Source organism: Parasteatoda tepidariorum, chromosome 12 (genome assembly GCF_982258835.1).
Source record: "Parasteatoda tepidariorum strain Cologne lab strain chromosome 12, Ptep-v5.0, whole genome shotgun sequence".
Taxonomy (NCBI): Eukaryota; Metazoa; Arthropoda; class Arachnida; order Araneae; family Theridiidae; genus Parasteatoda; species Parasteatoda tepidariorum.
Genome location: NC_141766.1, coordinates 54,494,564 through 54,514,173, shown reverse-complemented (window position 1 = coordinate 54,514,173; position 19,610 = coordinate 54,494,564). Strand labels below are relative to the sequence as shown.

The window sequence follows — 19,610 nt, the reverse complement described above, 5'->3', positions numbered from 1 at the left end:
GATCAAATGATTTATTCAAAAAAAAACATAGTTTTAAAAATTTTTAAAGCATTTTAATATAAGATAATATATTGATTTTCTTAGTTCTAAACTTTATTGTAAATATATTGCTGTGACTACATTAATTACTTAGTGTCAAATAAATTACAGTACTTTTGAAATGGAACTTTAAAGGTCTTATAATTCTTGTTTATTGTCGTGTAATTGTAATAATTTCATGTAAGTCGATTTTAAATTCCATCGAGCAATTATTCAAAGATAGAAGCAATACATTTTGAACAGAAACATTTACATTTTTGACATTTATTACATTTTACATTTTTTCGAAAAACTGTCGAATAATACTTTATAATCTAAACTTTGCAAAGAAATAAAATCGATAAAATAAAAATTTTAACCTAAAATCCAAAATGCCGAGGAAAGAATATCTGAAGGTGAAAGAATATCCCATAATGAAAACTATTACAAAAATGTTTGTTTATGTATAGTTCGATGCATAAAGTGTCAATAGAGCAAAGAAAGAAAAAAATTAAATTTATGTTTTTTGACTAAACGCTATCAAGATAAAAACATGACTTAAAAATTTTAAGGCATAAAATATTTAATAAAGGATGCTGAGTTATAGAAAGGTTCAAGCAGTAATTATCAAGCACTATTTCTTCTAATCTAATAAAGCAATGTTTACATTTTTGACTTTTCGAAAGGCTGTCAAATTACTATATCATCGATAGTTTGTAAAGAAAAAAAAATTGGGGAAAAAAATGAAAATTTTACTTAAAAACCCAAGATGGCAAGGAAAAAACATCTTAAAATGTTTTTTCCTTGCAGCAAAAGCAGTAAGAGAAGTTTTTGTTTATATACAGTTCAATATATATCTTGTCAATGAAGCAAAAAAGAAAATTATAAAATTTATGTTTTGTAACTAAAAGCTATCAAGATCTAAACATGACCTAAAAATCTTAAGGCATGAAATATTTAATAAATGATTTTGCAACTAAAGATGAATTGAGGATACTAATTCGCGAAGACAGCTATACTTCATCAAAATAAACACATCATATACTGTCAAACAAAATTATAACTTATTCTTTGAACTAGATACTGTAATATTGTTTCAATCACCGCATCCAAGCTTGAAGCAATTACTTATGTAGTTAGTTGATGAAACATCGCTGAAACAAGGAAAATTATTTTTCTTCAATAGACTTGAATGTTAGATTCAGATTTATGGACTCAAAGGTCGAAATAGTGCTTTCAGATTTTTGAAGTAAGTTCTCACGCCTTACATAATTTAATGGGATGTTCTGTGATTCCAACTAACGATTAATTACAGCTTCCCATCTGCAAGTCCATTGATTTACATGCCTCTTTTACTTTATCTAATTTATAAGCCTGCCTTGAAATTATAACCACCGATGAGTGAACGCCCAATTTTTCAACCATACTTTAGTTAAAGATTAAGATGCAAACTTCTAATGTGGATTTCGCTGTATTTAAAGCAGAATTGTGGAGATAAAGTCGAAGAAAATTTTGCATAAATCAAGACGTACTAATTTCCAGTATCAATTGTACAAAGGATTGCAATATGGAAAATATGATCCCCCTAGCTTAGTCAAGAGATCGGTAATTTTAATTTCATATTTTGCGTATTTCGCTGTATCTTAAAAACTTCTAAGCGAATGGAATGTATGTTATGAAAAATCATTACCCGGTATTTATATAAAGCTTCCTAATTCACTTTGAACTTGGGTGTACAACTATGGTGATGAGAGTCAGTGGGAAAAAATATGGTTAAGCCTGCGAGAATTTGGTAACATTTACCATGTTTCTGGCTCTATGAGTACACTGAAAAGCTCAGTAATTATTATCGAAGCGATTAAGAAATTATTTTGGTAAAATTAACAACAAAATATGGTTTTATAGTATGTGATAAAATTAGGTAATTGAGGTCAAATTTGGAAGTTATAGCATGATACCTTAGGGCACGGCATAAAAACTATTTAATCAGTTACATTTACTTTTCGCTTCAGTAGTTTTTGCTAAATGTTACAACCCGGGTTACAGTTCTAATTACGGTTCATAATTTTTAAGAGCGTTCTTTAGTATGGTTTATCTATGCAATATTTTACTGATGACTTAAATAATTAGTAACAATAATTACATAGATTACCTCAAATCGAGGTATGCAAATAAGAGTAAATATTGGGGAAAATAAAGTGCAATTTTTTGAAAAGACTAATAAAGAATCCTGAGACCAAAGAAAAAAAGATAGATAGTAAAATAATTTAATAAAGCGTGAAAAAAATCACTTTTTATGGTTCTGCAGGAAAGTGAAGAAATAAAATATGCGGTATTAATTATAAAAATCAAGTTTCAGTTAATTTTTATTTTGTATAAAGTTTATATTAAGTTGTGTTGCAAGAAAAAAAAACAGATTTAAAGTCTCCAGTTTATTTGATGTTATTCGAAAACTGTTGTCCGACTAAAAATCTTTGTTTTATCCGCTATTTTAAAAAACCTTTTAAACTGGATGTAAAACCTGCGTTAAAATTGAAAAGAATAGCTAAAAAGAGGCATCATCAGACCTTCTTCAACAACTTTTTTAATCGAATCATAAACTTTTCTAATCGAATTTTTATTTAGACAGTTCTGTTTTTTATCCATCTTCAAACAGCATAGCAACTAGTTTCATGTGATTTCTGACAAATAGAGAGCAGTAATTCAGCCAAAAATGATGTAAAACCTGCTTTAAAATTGAAAAGAATAACTAAAAATAGGCATCATCAGACCTTCTTCAGCAACTTTTTTAATCGAATCATAAACTTTTCTAATCGAATTTTTATTTAGACAGTTCTGTTTTTTATCCATCTTCAAACAGCATAGCAACTAGTTTCATGTGATTTCCGACAAATAGATAGCAGTAATTCAGCCAAAAAATGATGTGAAACCTGCTTTAAAATTGAAAAGAATAGCTAAAAAGAGGCATCATCAGACCTTCTTCAACAACTTTTTTAATCGAATCATAAACTTTTCTAATCGAATTTTTATTTAGACAGTTCTGTTTTTTATCCATCTTCAAACAGCATAGCAACTAGTTTCATGTGATTTCTGACAAATAGATAGCAGTAATGCAGCCAAAAATGCTCGTGTTTTGTACCATTTTCCCCAAAAGTTTTTTTCAGTATTTGCTGAAGGACAAGTACTGGAAGCTTCTCTGGACCAACACTAATCACTTTCGTAATTACACTTCAGTTATATAATGTAAACTTTAACACTCATAAAAGTTCCAATTCCTCTCTGAGGCAAGAGGACGAAATTGATTCCATCTGTACACCAGCGCTTCATTCTTTTAATCAAAACTGCTTTGAACTTTAAAACGCTAGTTAGGCTTGAAATCAAACTTCTATTTTGCCATTATTTGCACTGAATTCACAACGATGACATTTTATTTTATTTTATAACCGATGATGAACAACCAACCCATTTTTGAGATTACGACTATTAATGTTAAACTCCCTAAAACTTGTAATTTTGATCCCAATTCAGTAGACAAAGGAACTTCTGAATCAAGCATTGGGACAAACTAACCCTCATGGAGGACTTGTTGATGGGATACTGGGCTTGCAGGGAGAGGAAAACCACGAAAATCTCTCATGGTTCGTCCGATAGAAAAGTGGTTCTAATCCATGTTCCATCTACCACTCAAGATATTTTACATCACCACTGTTGCCGGTGCAGAGCAGAATTCATATCGACCAACCATCGGTTGCGTTTGAACCTGAGTCACCTCATTGGGAGGCGAATGCTTTATCTTCTGAGCCACCACAGTTCTCGCGTTTTGCCCGATCGCCGGTTTCCCTCTTTATTTTTAAAATTCTAGTAGAACTAGAAGAAGGTCAGTCACAGCCATGAAAAATTCGTAATGAAATATTTCCTGATGGAATTTGACTCTATCCTTCCATTGGCGCAAAGTTTACTTTCATATAATAGCAGAATGTAGGTTTCTGAAATATCAAGAATTATTAACAATAAAGGATTGTTATCAAAATTTTTAAGTATTATCGACAAATACATACCTTTTTACATGTTTCTATTAAAAAAAATATTAAAAACTTATAAATTAGTTGCTCTCTTATGCACAAAAATAAGAATAAAATTTATTTTTTATTTATTTATTTTTTTTCATTTTATAATTTTTTCACCATTTGAAAATTTTCTTTGCTCCATTCAACGTTTCGGAAATTTTCCTCAAAATTTCAGGGGTATTGATCGGCCCTTCAACTAGCAGGGCTGATTGTTCTCCGGAAAAAATCCGGATTTTTCGTTAACAGTGATCCGGAAGTTTCCGGAGATCAAAGGTCCAGCCGTTTCAAAAAATCATTGATCACTGAAGTTTCCGGAAATCAAATTTTCAAAGGTGGAACTTAAAAACACAGTTTATTTTATTTGTTTGTAAGGGAGAGCCAGATAAATACTTTATAAGTTTATATTCATGATTAATATTCATTTTTTATCAGTAAATAGTTGTTATAATCATAAACTCAAAAAAGAAAGACATATTTGTAAATTTTAATTGCTTCTCCAGGTCATCATAGGTATGTGAAAATGGTATAGGTATGTTTAAAATTTTAAATATATTTTAAGTAAACTAAGAAATATTGAGAAAAAGGAAAAAAAACCTTGTTTAAATTTTTTTCTTTTCTTCTCTAATTCTTTTTTTTTTTTTTTTTTTTTTTTGAACTCAGGAAATTTTCCGGAATTTTGACTTGGGCTTCACAATCACCCCTGAACTAGTTACTTTAAAAATATTATAAACTTTTAACAATATTATAAACTTTTAAATGAATTATTATCTTATGCACAGAGATAAGAGTAAACTTTATTTATATATTTATGATGAATTTATTTATTATTTATTTATTTATTTATTCTTGATCATTTTTTTCTTCTCCTTTAGTGCCATTTTTTCGCCCCATCCTAAATTTTCTCAAAATTTGAGGGGCAATGAGTAATTTTTAAAGGAACGCGCCGGCATTGCATGCCAGCTGTTACTAAAAACAGAGCAATGTATTAAAATTTATAGCTCATTTAGTTAAAATCTGATATCGTTTTTAGCTTCTGAGACTTGATATATTTATTTTTCTTTTCGGCTTCATCTTTTTATTTACTATAAAAAAAATTATATATGGTTCAAGTAACCAGTTTTGCGGCTTATCCTATTATTAGAGTCTTGCGGATTTTGCTTCATAAGCAAATAAGATTTTGTTTTAACCAAAATGTAAAGAACACTGTGGAAATATCATTTAATATGTAAAAAGTGTTAATTCGTCTTTCTTTATCATCCATTTTTTATTTTTAAAAGATTAATTTGAAGTAAAGAAAGTTACTTATTCAGCACTTAATAAAGTACTAAATAAGTTACTTGTTGTTGTTGTTAATTTACGTCGCACTGGAGCTGTACAATGGGCTATTGGCGACGGTCTGGGAAGCATCCCGGAGGATAAATAAGTTACTTAATTAAGTACATAGTAAAAATTGCATTTTCTGCCATTATAGAAACCTTGGGTTTCAGAAAGTTAATTTAGTTTGTAAAAAATTAAATCTGAATTAAAACCTAAACAAATTAACTACAATAGGTTGTATAGTTTTAAAAATTTAAATCTACATATTTAAGTTGAGGGAACTAAAGAAATACGTTTTTTTCTTTTTCTTATCTAAGTAATATTTTTCGAGGCTTTTTCGCCAAGGAAAGCAACAGTTAATGAACCTAGAAGCAAAGCTATCATTTGAGACTTTATATACGATCTTGCCGTAAAATATTTTCTGTATTTAAGAAAGGTCAAAAACTATTTTAAATTTTATTTAATTTTACTATAAATCGTCTATTTGGCGAGATTTTCTAACCTAAAAGAAAATAATCAAAATCATTGAATTATATTCTCAATTTTTGCAGAGCCCAGATAATGGAGCGTTAGAGTAACTTTTAAATATTAAAAAATTATATCACAAACGCTATTTATTTTAACATAATTATGGCTTTTCTTCATATTATCGCTTTGCGTCATTTTCAGAATTAGCATAGAGTGCGCTTATTAAATATAGGCTAAACTTGACCAAACAGTCATGTATAACTGTTTTCCCGAGTCTTTGAAAAATAGCCATAATAAAACTATTTGAAGCTAGTTCAATCCCAATTGGTTTGCCATTCAAACCTGAATTTTGAATTTTTGTAGAATCCCTGTCATTACTGAAAACAAAAAAGTCATTTCAAGCTTACTTTAAAAAATGATTTGGATTATTTTTGTTTATTTCCCTTTACTTAGAACAGTGCATTGCTCCCATCTTTCCCTGCTGGAGGGGGGAGGGCACTTACCCAACCAGTCTATCTTTACATTCAAAGAGTTGTTTATGCCGAAATGAAATCAACATTTCTCATCAATCTCTCTTATCAACACTAAAGAATCATTTTTAAATATATCAAATAATCTTTCATTCGAATTTATTCTTTTTTATTCATATTATTTTTATTTATGTGTATCTTCTGGTGTCAAAATTTTATAAACTTTTTTGAAAATAAGATTTTTTATAAATTGAGAAGTTTCTTCTTTTTTTCACAATAAAATGAACAAATATTTTAAATGAAATCAATAGTTTGACACTTGACGAATAGATTTTAAATATATTACTTAAATCAATTAAAAATGTAAATCATCTTTCATTCGAATTTATTCTTTTTTATTCATTTCATTTTTATTTATGTTTATCTCCTGATGTAAAAATTTTATAAACTTTTTTGAAATTAAGATTTTTGATAAATTGACAAGTTCCTTTTTTCACAATAAAATGAACAAATATTTTAAATGAAATCAATAGAGTTTAACACTAGATGAATAGATTTTAAATATATTACTTAAATCAATTAAAAATGCAAATAATATTTCATTCGAATTTATTCTTTTTCATTTATTTCATTTTTATTTATGTGTATCTTCTGGTGTAAAAATTTTATGAACTTTTTTGAAAATAAGATTTTTGATAAATTGAAAAGTTCCTTTTTTTAAAATAAAATGAACAAATATTTTAAATGAAATCAATAGAGTTTAACACTAGACGAATAGATTTTAAATATATTACTTAAATCAATTAAAAATGCAAATAATATTTCACTCGAATTTATTCTTTTTTATTCATTTCATTTTTATTCATGTTTATCTCCTGATGTAAAAATTTTATAAACTTTTTTGAAATTAAGATTTTTGATAAATTGACAAGTTCCTTTTTTCACAATAAAATGAACCAATATTTTAAATAAAATCAATAGTTTAACACTAGGCGAATAGATTTTAAATATATTATTTATATCAATTAAAAATGTAGAATAAAGCCCTATCATTAATTTGAGTTATTCTATTATGGAATTAGATTCATTTTTCTTTTTATGTTGGTTTTCTAGAGTTGAAATTTTTTAGCAATTAGTAATTTCTTCTTTCGAGAAAATATGCCTTTTTCTCCTGACAAGAATATCAAATCTATGAATAGGTAAAAACTATTTAACGCAAGTAGAGTAATTATTTAATAAATGCAAAGATACGCTAGACAATTTAAAGTGTAAAATAAAGCCTAATCATTGATTGTTCTGATTCGTTTTCGAAATTTGATTTAATTTTTAATAATTTTCCGAAGTTAAAGTTCGTTGTGTAAAGTTGTTCATTGTAATTTTAATTGATTAAGTTTGAAACTTGAGCAAAATAAGTTGAGTAGGTTGCATATTGATAAAAAAAAAAAGTCATATATCTGAATTCCTATTTATTAGGAATCAATTCCGATTTAGCTCACATTTTGGATTTCGATATAAAAAATACTTACTTCAAAATCATGTAAAAACTTTTATACCTTTAAATTCAAAAATCCTTTATCTTTATTAAATTAATTAATATTAAATAATTGTTAAAAATTATTTTTTATTAATTTAATTATAATATTTTATTTTTATTTTATAACCATCACTGAGCAGCCGACCTAATTTTTGGGTTTACGACTACATATGTTCAACTCCGTAGTCTTGTAATTTTGAACCCAATCTAGAAAATAAGGGAACTACTGGATCAAGTATTGGAAGAAACTTGCCTTCGTGGAGGACTTTTTAATGAAACTAACCCATATTTGCTTTACTTGGAGAAGAAAACCTCGAATGGTTAGGTTAGTCTGACGGCAAGGGGACACTAACCTATAATTCGTCTAACACTGAGGATATGTTACTGTGGTCAGTGCGAACCGGGTGTGGAGTTTGAATCGACCAGCCATCGCTGAGATTCGAACCCGGATCACCTCATAGGCAGGCAAGCCCTCCATCCCTTGAGCCACCATGGCCTCGATTACAATATTTTTCGTCGCTGAACAGCCGACCCAATTTTTGGGTTTACGACTACTAATGTTCAACTACGCAGCGTTGTAATTTTGAACCCAATCCAGAAGACAAAGGAACTCCTGGATCAAATATTGGGAGAAATTTGACTTCGTAGAGAACTTTTTGATGGAACTAACCCGTATTTGCGTTGCATGGAGAGAAAGACCACGAGAACCTCCGACGGTTAGCCTGATCGTAGAGAACTTTTTGATGGAACTAACCCGTATTTGCGTTACATGGAGAGAAAGACCACGAGAACCTCCGACGGTTAGCCTGACGGCAAGGGAATTCTAACTCATGATCCATCTACCACTGAGGATGTTTCACGTCAGCACTGTGGTCGGTCCAAGCAGGATGTGGAATTCTGGGATTCGAACCCGGTCCACCTCATTGGTAGGCGAACGCTCTATCCCTTGAACCATCACGGCCCTATTACAATATTTAACAAAATTATTACCAGTTTTTAACAAAATTGTTAAATTTGATCACGATCAAGTATGACGTAGTGATCAATGACTTTGTGAAAAAATATTTTTTTGAGCTGGCAGTTCGCAAGATACGGCGAAAAACAAAAAGTCAAAACATCCCAAAACGTATCTTCTAACTAAACTATTTGAAGCAAAACTCAAACTTCTCCTACTTTTGATGGTATGAAATCTAATTCCATCGCAAAAAGATAATTTAAAGAAAGTAATTTTTTGTATCCGACTTAAATTATTGTCCACACTGCACTAATTAATTAGCATATTCATTCTTATCATTTGATTGTAGCTCAATTGTCATAAGGATTATTCATATCCTTGTTTTTCTGACACTCTTGAGACACAAACAACTTTAGCTACAATTTTATCCCTAAAAAACAGCATTTTTTCCTGCCTTAACAAAGTGATTATTGATAAAAATAGGATTTTTATCTTCGTTAGTCAGAGTTTTTAATTGTTACAAAAATTATTAGAAAGGTGGTAAATTTATTTCGAGTAAATTTAACAGTTTTTATAATGTATCTTATTATTTCAGTCTACTGGATTTTGCTTTATGACCAAAATCTGAAGAAATAGACTATAAAATGTCCTGCAACATGCAAAAAAAAAATGTTAAAAAATTATCATTTTAAAATGTTTAATTAATAGAATTTTTAATTTAAAAGAACACTTTATCGTATTCATGTTTTTTTTTTTTTTTCAAAAATCTGCATTTTCTACTGTAGTTTAACACTAAACATACCAACATTTAATCTATACCTATTTTTACCATAGCCGGTCAAATGACTGAACTCAATGTTTCTTGATTGAATGTAAGAATTATGAATGTTAGAAAGGAAATAAACTAAAAAACCTTTATTATAATTAAACAAAATTGTATATTGCAAGTTTTTATGTATTACAAAAACAAAGAATAAGAATTTTTATTCATTGCTCACCGAATTTTTTACATATACAGGTTGTTTCCATTGTACATTTTCCGAAAACATATTTCTTCTACTTATTATTATTTCTACAATTCTTTTAATTATTCTCATTATTATAAGAATATATAAGAATTATAATTGTCACTTTTTTTTACACTAAAATGCCAATCTAAAATTTTAGGTACTTTCTTGAAATTTGATCTCACAGTTATTCTGATTGAACTAACTACGCAACAGTCTTTGCAGAAATGTGCAACTAATCGAATGCAATACGTTGAACACGCATTACATCGTAATTTCTGATCCAATAACCTTATAAAGCAATAAATAGTTCTCCCGGTCAAATGACCGGTTGTGGTAGAAATAGGCATACGCGACAAGTATTATTCGAAAAAACCAAATAATAATAGAATATTAACTGTATGTAATTGTTGGAAAAAGTCATGAAGTCAAATTTGCAAAAACGATAAGATGATAAGCGCATTTTCGATGCAAACGTTCTTAAACGGTCATTTGATCAGTTATGGGATTCTTAGTGTTAAAGTCTCACACTACAATAATGCAATATAATTGCTAATTCATACAGTGTTGTTTATTGAATTATTGCAGTTCATGGCTGTACTACAATAATGAAATTTGATTTCTTTTTCTTTGTAGGATGTCAACTCGTTACTACTCTTCAGCCGAGATTGGTTTCATCCGATAGATCTGATTCAGCTTTAGATCATCTTTCAAATGATTCCCATCATCTGCCACCTCAAGTTATTCATCACAGACAGCTTTATCTTCAGTTCCTGGATCTTACTGACTGCCACAGTCTGGATGATTTCGGTTTAAAAACCGTAGCCCGAAATTCTCCACAAATTTCTCATCTCTATCTTAGACGATGCGTTCAAATAACTGATTGTGGAGTCAAAGCAATATCCAGTTTTTGCATGATGCTAAAAGAGCTTAGGTAAGTCATAAATAGCTTCCAGAATAAAATTTATATATATCTAAAAAAGATTACAGATTGTGGAATCAAGGCAAAATCCAGTTTTTTCATGATGCTCAGAGAACCCTAGGTAAGTTATAAACGTCTGCATGAAATCTATACAAAAGTATATCACGCTAAAAATTACTGATAATGGAATTAAGACAGTATTCAGAGCTTGCTTACGATAAGAGAGCTTAAGTAAGTCATAGATAACAATTGACTTTATATCTCATTAAAAATTACTGATTGTGGAATCAAGACCAGTAACCCTGTTTGTACATGACGCTAAGATATCTCAGGTAAGTCATACATAGCGATCTGTATTCCACAATAAAAATTACTGATTGTGGAATCAAAGCAATATCCAGTATTTGAGTATTTATGTGATACTGAGAGAGCTTAGGTAACTCATTTATTGAACTGTAAAAAGAACAGACTGCTAAAATCTAGAGCATGTGACCCAAAAATGACCTGTTATAAAATTCCATTTTTACCCAACAATTTTGCAGCTACCTTTACTTTTTGGGAAGGGGGGAAATTCCCATTTAGACCGGAAAAGTTTTAAGTTCAAATTCCCATTTGGTTTATGTGTACAGTAAGCACAAAGAAAAGAAAAATAGAAAAAGAGAGAGATCACCCTAAATGACTTTTGTTCCAATAATCGAATTTTCCCAAACAAAGGGTCAATCTTAATGATTCTAAGGGGTGACTTCAAATATGCTTATTAATTAGTGTAACTATTATTTAAATTTAAGAATCAGACACAAAACTGACGCAAAGTTTGTCGAATAGTTCTTGAAAAATAAAATTCAATAGTTTTAGATCTGCGATTTGCATGCAAGTGCATACCTGCCAAGTCCCCTGTTTTTTAACGAAGACTCCTGTACTTTAAAACTACCTCCTGTTTACCCGTATATTCTCAAATTTCTCCGTATTTGCTGAAGAAATTTTTTTAAAAAGGAATGAATTTTGGCGATAAAATATCCGCCAATGGCAAAAATACTTCTCTTATTCCTCAACAGATGGTGCTATTGCCAGCACTACAGTATATTGAGTGTTTATAGTAAAAGTAATTATAAATAATGGTTTTATCAAAATCTTCTTTAGATTAAAATTTACATACCTATTTTTTACTTCTCTCAATGTAAGTGCTTTTAATATTTCCGATTTTGACTTACATGAATATGCATGACGTATCAAAACTTTACTTGTAGCCCAATAAATGTCGTAAGTAAAATTTCCGTTGTTTTATTTCTCCAAAGTTAGTAGGTATGCAAGTGATTTAGGAATCTCGCATTTGAATGACGTTTTTTTTTTTTCGACATCATATTTATATCATCATCTGATCGACTCAGATTAACCGAGTTTTCGATTAAAAGCGAATCGAGTTAATGGGTTTCTATTCTATTTAAAAAGTATTTTTTTATACTTTAAATTCTAATATGCTCTTTTATTTTTCAGCATCAGTGACTGCATCTTAGTAACAGATTTTGGAATGTATGAACTTGCCAAACTTGGCTCTAATTTGAGGTACCTAAGTGTTGCTAAATGTGATCAAATCTCTGATGCTGGCATCAAGCAAATCGCTCGTCATTGCTACAAGCTGAGATATCTTAATGTTCGAGGTTGCGAAGCAGTATCTGACCATAGCATGGAAATCCTATCCAGAAGTTGTTCTAGGCTCAGAGCTCTAGATATTGGTAAATGTGATGTAACAGATAATGGTCTTCGTCTATTGTCAGAACATTGCCCAAACTTGAAAAAACTTAGCGTTAAATCTTGTGATATGATTACAGATGAAGGAATACGAGCAATAACTTTTTATTGCCGAGGACTTCAGCAACTGAATATTCAAGATTGCAATATTACTGTAGATGGTTATAGGACAGTTAAAAAATTCTGTAAAAGATGTATCATTGAACACACTAATCCTGGTTTCTTTTAGAATCTATTCATATATTTTTATGAAATGATTATCATTATTAGAGGTATCACGCAAAAATTCTCTTGAAATTGTTACACCAAATTTTATGTTACAATGAAAAATTTATAAAACATTTTTTGTACATGCTTTGTTCTTACTATGCTATTCCATTATAACCACCTTTAAATATTTATTTGAAACCCCAAATATGTATGTTTTATGCTTCATTTTTGACAAGGATTTTAAAAGTGTATATTAAGGGTGTTCATTACAGAACATCCTATATATATATATGAAGAAATCACCATTAAATTATGTATATTATTTCAACCAAAATCACTCAAACACAAACTGAACATATATGTCTTTCATATGTTTTATTTAATTCACTTCTAATTTTGATGGTTTTATACTAGGTAGGTATGAAATAGGCGAAAAACTTCGATACTATTATAATCAAATTTTTCACTGTTAATTTGTAATGTAATAATTTGTCATGTTTTGAAGAAATTGCACAGATGTGTAATAAATATTGCAGTTAATTTTAATAACATTAATTTCAATATAAAAGGAGGAAAAAAGCGCATTTTAATTTGCATTTTGTGAACATTTTAAAATGTTACAAGAAAATTCATAATAAAAAGTGGTGCTCTTTTTATTGATAACATAAAACTAGCCATATTAATTTCAAAGTAACATTAATAAATCAAGTAGTTGAATCTATTAGATTAAGATCTAATTGATTCAGTGCATGTTATCTATTACTACAATAGCTGTTAATATGTATGTTAGATAATATCTATTACATTATCTATTGTATGTATTAAATAGAAAGACACTAAAGCAGCAAAATCCCTGTACTTGTAAGTGTTAGAAGGTGACACTTTCAAAAAACATTTTCGAAAAAGGGACAGCGTATACAAAATTGAAATTTTTTACTGGTAGTAAGTATTTTCTTTAGGTTATTTAATTTCATATTTTCTATTAATTTGGATTTTTTTTTCTCCAAAAAAATAACTGTTTGAACTCGTATATTGTAAAGCTGCATCCAACTAAAAACATAGTGTCAGATTTTTGATCGAAAAATGTGAGTTGACTTCCCTGTCTGGCGTTGATATTTGAGAATCGTAAAAAATAGCTGCCAAAATATTTTAAAACAATTTGGAAATTTTAGAAACAGCAATAAAAAGCTACCATTTTAAATAGAAAACCATTTATTTTCATTTCTAAGAATTTCAGAAATAAAATTTAAAAAAACAACAATAAAATGCAAGCAAAGATACAAGAAATTTTACTTATTGAAAAAAAAAATTTTTTTAAGCTTATAAATAACTTACCTATGACGACATTAAGAATCCTTTACTACAATGTAGTAACGAATTCTTAATTGCAAGTTACATTGTATTATACATTGTTCGTAATTGAATGCTAATGCACATCTAAAAACAAAATGGAAATTAAATAATTTGTTCCGGAAATTTCTAATATAAGAATTATTTACTTTTATATAACTTATTTTTAAGCATTTAGAGAAAGGTTGATATCAATGAGACACCAAAACAAAAGGATTCTTGAATGTGTCAAATTTGGCCTTTTACAGTTTTGAAAATATTGCTGTAATTATGCATTATTCTCCATACTATGCATATTAGACATAGACGTTACAATCATGAAATATTAAGTATATAATAGAAAAACAAAAGTAAGTGTCCAATAAGGATCGCTTTAAGAGAATCAGAAGGTTTACATACAAATAGTTTCTCTCTTTTTTTTTCTCTTTTTTTGATACAGTAATACCTTAATATAAGTCAGAAAAAATTTTAAAAGTATTATGAGGCTGTAAGTATAAAAGTCCGATTAATCAATCAAATATTTTAAAATACCATGTGACCGTAAATATACAGTAAAATAACTGCAAAAATAATCTTGACCGTAAAAATAATCTCAATAATAATGTCCATCAGGAAGAGAAGAAATTATAGAGCTGGAGTTGATGACATTTTTTTTTCCAATACCCACCTGTGTTAGCATTTTTCGTCAATTCAGGCATTTAATGGGCAGTTTTGTTGGCCTCTCTTTCAGGGGCACCATATTAGGTGGGCCAACGTTGCTCCCACAGTAAGGACAGATAGGACAGAACATCCATGCCTTGCCCGGGATTCGAACCCAGAACCTTTCTGATGCAAGGGCAGTTCCCTAACCCCTACACAGGCCGGTTCGCTTGATGACATTTGTGAAAAAATTGAGACTAGCCTTATTAATCAAGCAAAATTCTTTTGCGTTGCTCAGTTAATTAACTCCGAAGATTTCATTGAACTATCGAGTATTTTTAGAGAGGAAGAACATTGAAAGTAAGCTTTAGAGATAAGCTTGGTCTCGCTTTTGGAGGTCCGAGGCCGAGACACACATCATTCCTTAGAGCCCGAGATATATGCCGGGTAAAGGCCAATTTTCGCAGTCTCGTTACTTGACCTAATTTGATGTCTAAGCAAGGAAATTAGTAAATTAAAACCTTTTCAATCGCTAACCTGGGGGGAAAGCGAAGAGAGAAACTGAAGCACCAAGTAGTTCATAAAGCAAAAATTAAAATGGAAAATCAAAAGCTTAAGCTAAATAAAAGTCATTTGACTATTAGCGCTAGCATCACAAAGCATAAGCACCGAACAGAAGTAGAAATTTTTATACTTTATAAATTTTTTGTACTCGATAACTGAACCAAACTTTTGTCTAAAAGTTGTAAAAATGTTTATGAAATTTTTATCATTACTCTAAGCCCACCCGAATCCGAAACTTTTTTTCACTAAACGAGCCCGCATCGGACTAGGGCTGACGTTAGTACGCTTGGCAACAAATTGTCAACAACAATAGAAAATCACTTACTTGGCATCGGACAATACGAAGCGGAGAAATTGAAGGAGTGTCAAGGTATTCAATGGTGTTAACGGCTATAGATTTCGCATATTGATTCATGTTCACAATCTGATTTTAAATTATCTTTCAAATAACACAGATTAAGTCTTACAAAATATCTATACTTAGGGCCTGATTATAGCCTAGGCCCAATAGGCATAGCCCTAGGGCCCACAATTTCTGAGGGTCCTCAAAAATTAGTAAAAAATCTAATGAAAGGTGGGCTAGCTATGTGTTGATTTAAGTACTAAATGAAAAATAATTACAGCTTACAATAAAAGATAATTCAGCTAATCAGTGACTTTTAGCAAAAATCACTGATTTAAATTGTTTGTGGTCACCAAAGCTATTTTATTTTGACATAGCATTGTTTTGTTGTTTTATATTTTGCTTTAATTTATATAGATACGTAAACTTCATCTTAAAAAAAAAGTCTTTGATTGTCTGCTTTCAAAATTTCTTAGAATGTTTCTCTTGAATCATGCAGTTCAATAAATTCCTTTTCATTATTAGGACTACTTTTTAGTAATTTAATTTCAAAATATTTTGTCAGGGGCGCAGAAAATTTGGTGAGCCTTGGGCCTGAATTTGTCTTGATCGGTCCCTGTTGGCGATCTAATGTGATCTGAGAAAAGTTGAGCTGAAAATAAATATAATTTTATATTAGACAACTTAGTATACTATTTTTATAGTTATTGTATCATGTAAATTTAAAATCGAAGAAAAAGAAACACAAAATATTCTGAATAACTTTCAATCTAATGACTGAAATAATTACTAAAATGCTGTCATCAAAACTCAAATCTCTATTTAAAATATTCTATCTACTACTTAAAAATAACTATTAACCAAATTACAAAATGATACAATGTATCCCACTTAAATAAAGTCACTTTGATTTTGCGCCATAATTGAACGCAAAGGGAAACTAAATGTGAATCAGAAATATATATTAAATAAGTCGATATTCAGACACATATTTACAAAAAGTAACTCACTCTCCGCTTCACCTGGACAAGAGAAAAATCGAAAAAGTAAAAGGAAAAAAAAGTGTCCCAACGATATAATGTCACTTCTGATTATAGCCGAATTACCAGCTATATTTATATATGACTTGAAATATACAATGTTGCTCACCATTTACCAATACCTGGAGGACAGGGATACAACAATATAGTAGACTGCAGACTGAAATTGCCCCTTTTTGATAAATTCAGTCCTACTGAAGATATGTCCCCTTCCCCACTTTTTCTTAGAAATTTGAAGTTATGGGAAAGATATGGTCTTGCATGACAGGCACACTGTTATCCAAAATCCACTACTGTGAAAATTTTCCAAAGTAAAATGAAGACTGTTTGAAAAATCTAGCTTGGGCCACCAATTCTCCATACAAGTTGCGAACAGGGAGTTGATTATTCCTCATAAATATGTGTGGATATTTGGATTCCTCATAAATTGTGTTTGGATATTTGGATTCCTCATAAATATGTGTTTGAATATTTGGATTCCTCATAAATTGTGTTTGGATATTTGGATTTCTCATAAATTGTGTTTGGATTCCTCATAAATATGTGTTTGGATATTTGGATTCCTCATAAATTGTGTTTGGATATTGGAACTTTCATAAAATAAATGTTTGATTCGCATTGGTTTCCTTTGCGTCAAATTGTGGCACAAAATCAAGATAACTTTGTTAAGTGGGACACACAGTACAGAAAAAAATTTTCATACAATCCAAATTTTCTTTTCTTCGGATTTTTAAATTGAAAATAAAACACAACAATCTTTAAAATGTGAGTATACAATTAAAATATTAAACGTTAAATCCAAACTGCATTTGGCAAAACAAATTTTTTTCATTAATAGATGGTAGATGGTTAATAGATGGTAGATTAATAGATTGATAGATGGTTAAATTAATATTAACCACAGAGACTGCATTGCTGGTGCAAAATATAGCGACAGATCATAGATTCATTACCATCTAGCTAACCATGGGAGAGTTACAAGGTTTTTGGCTCTATTTGAAATAAAGATTGATTATTTTTACTTAAAAAATTATTTTCGAAGGTAAATTTGTTCTGCTTCTCTTGTCTGGTAGATTTAAGAAGTAGAAAATGAAAAAAGCTAAATATCCATTGTCTGTTCAACGCCGAAAATGGAGTCCTAGATAAAAATTAAATCGTGATCGCGTAATTTAAAACGATTGAAAAAATATCCGAAACAGTTTTTATTGAATATAAAAAAAATTCGTTTTTTATGAGATTACTAATTTATTTTATGTCCTTCCACAGCTATAGATATTTTTTTGTATTAAAACTAATAAAAATACTTTCGTTCAATTTTATCGAATTCTCGCCAATTTAAGATATAAAAACAGGTTAAATTCTGTGAATCGCTTTTCTCATAAATCGTAGCACTTCGAATTTCTGCATCATATAGAGAACGCAGATAAATTATGAAACTTTTTCACAAGGGATACAGAAGAATCAAGTGTTCAATGTAATTTTTGAACATCCTGTTTTAGGATATAACGCATGGGCGTCGTTGGCGGGGGGAAACGGTCCCCCTAAATATTCAAACAAATAAAGAAAATCTTCGTGAATTATTATCGATTTAAATTCCGTAAACTCGAAAACAAGAAAGGGATAAAAAAAAAATAATAACCTTTTTACAGGTATTTAGCACATTTAAGAATAATTTGTGAATTTAAATTTCGTCCCGGTCAAAAATTGGGCTCCTGCGTTGCCCATGGAACTACAATAATATACAGATTACTGTAGTTCAAAGAACTGATTGTAAGAGTTCGTAGGTGCATTTCAACAGTGAACTTAGTTTTTGACAAATTGATTTCTCATTTTCTAAAAATCTAGAAAAGAAAATTGGTTTTAGATGACAAAAAGATGCAGTCTTGAAAAGCAGCACACATAAAAGTCTAACTTGAAAATGGTAGCAAGAAACATCATGCTCCCTTGACATTTTATACACTGTTGCTACTCTTGTAAGTGTTCAAAAATTTAATATAATATTTTTCAATATGCTATTAAACAACTGTTATGTGTTACACATTCACTTAATCATTGAATATTCAATGATTAAGTTATTTTCGGGAGTGGTACGAGTTAGGCAACTGATTTCCTAAATCGTACCACTCAAAGATTTTGCGAAAATATTTATTTTGCAGAACGATGTATTACCAAAACAATAACTGAAAGACTGTATTTTATTATTAAAATATTTCAAATGTGACTTTGAAATGAAATGTGAAAATGGTACGATTTAGGCAACTATTTAGAATTCCCGTTTACAACCCTTGAACAATTGAGAATCCGGACAAAAAATGCTGGTTTTTGGTCCATTCCTCGCATTCCGGTAACCCTAAGAGGTCCATTTTCTTACAAATGATTTTCCTTCCTGTTCCACTTATTTGTGAAACGAAAATCGTAAGCTGTAACTAAAACAGAAATAAATTATTAAAAACTAACTTTACGTTACTTATTAATAATTTTGTCCTATGTCAGTTCAACACATGACCACAAAGGGTTAAAACGCAGCCTGATATAGGACAGCAAAGGGAAATTTCTAATGTCTGAGTCTGACACAGAACCATGATGGGTAAAAATTTTGTATAGAGATTATTGTTGAAAAATTTTACGGTCAATTATTATGTGTAATAATGCAACATGGTTAAAATTTCTAGTAATTCCTTTTGTGTACCTAGTCCTCTCTGCTACTGCATGTAGAATGTTGCATTGTTTTGTAATATACAAAGCAAAAATCATTGTTCCTTTTTTTCTTTGTTAACTAGAAATATAAATTTTGTGCCACGTATTTTTGTGTCCATTTTATAAAAATGTTTGAAAGTATAGATTTTAAGGAATTTCATTATTACTATTGTATACAACCATCTGCATAATTGTACATAATTTCTGATAACATGTAAAATTTATTTTTGCAATATCTACTAAAATATTTTTAATTTCTA

At 29.7% G+C, this 19,610-nt stretch overlaps 1 protein-coding gene across 2 annotated transcripts in view; it reads left to right on the top strand.

Moving 5' to 3' along the window:
- LOC107439957 (F-box and leucine-rich repeat protein 7) overlaps positions 1-19,610 on the top strand; it is a 156,915-nt gene extending 137,305 nt beyond the window's left edge. For both annotated transcript variants that reach the window (XM_071188143.2, XM_016053089.4), the window contains exons 4-5: positions 10,473-10,770; positions 12,253-19,610. In XM_071188143.2, coding sequence (XP_071044244.1) covers positions 10,473-10,770; positions 12,253-12,736 — 782 coding nt within the window. In that variant the 3' untranslated portion in view covers positions 12,737-19,610. The remainder of the gene's footprint in view (positions 1-10,472; positions 10,771-12,252) is intronic.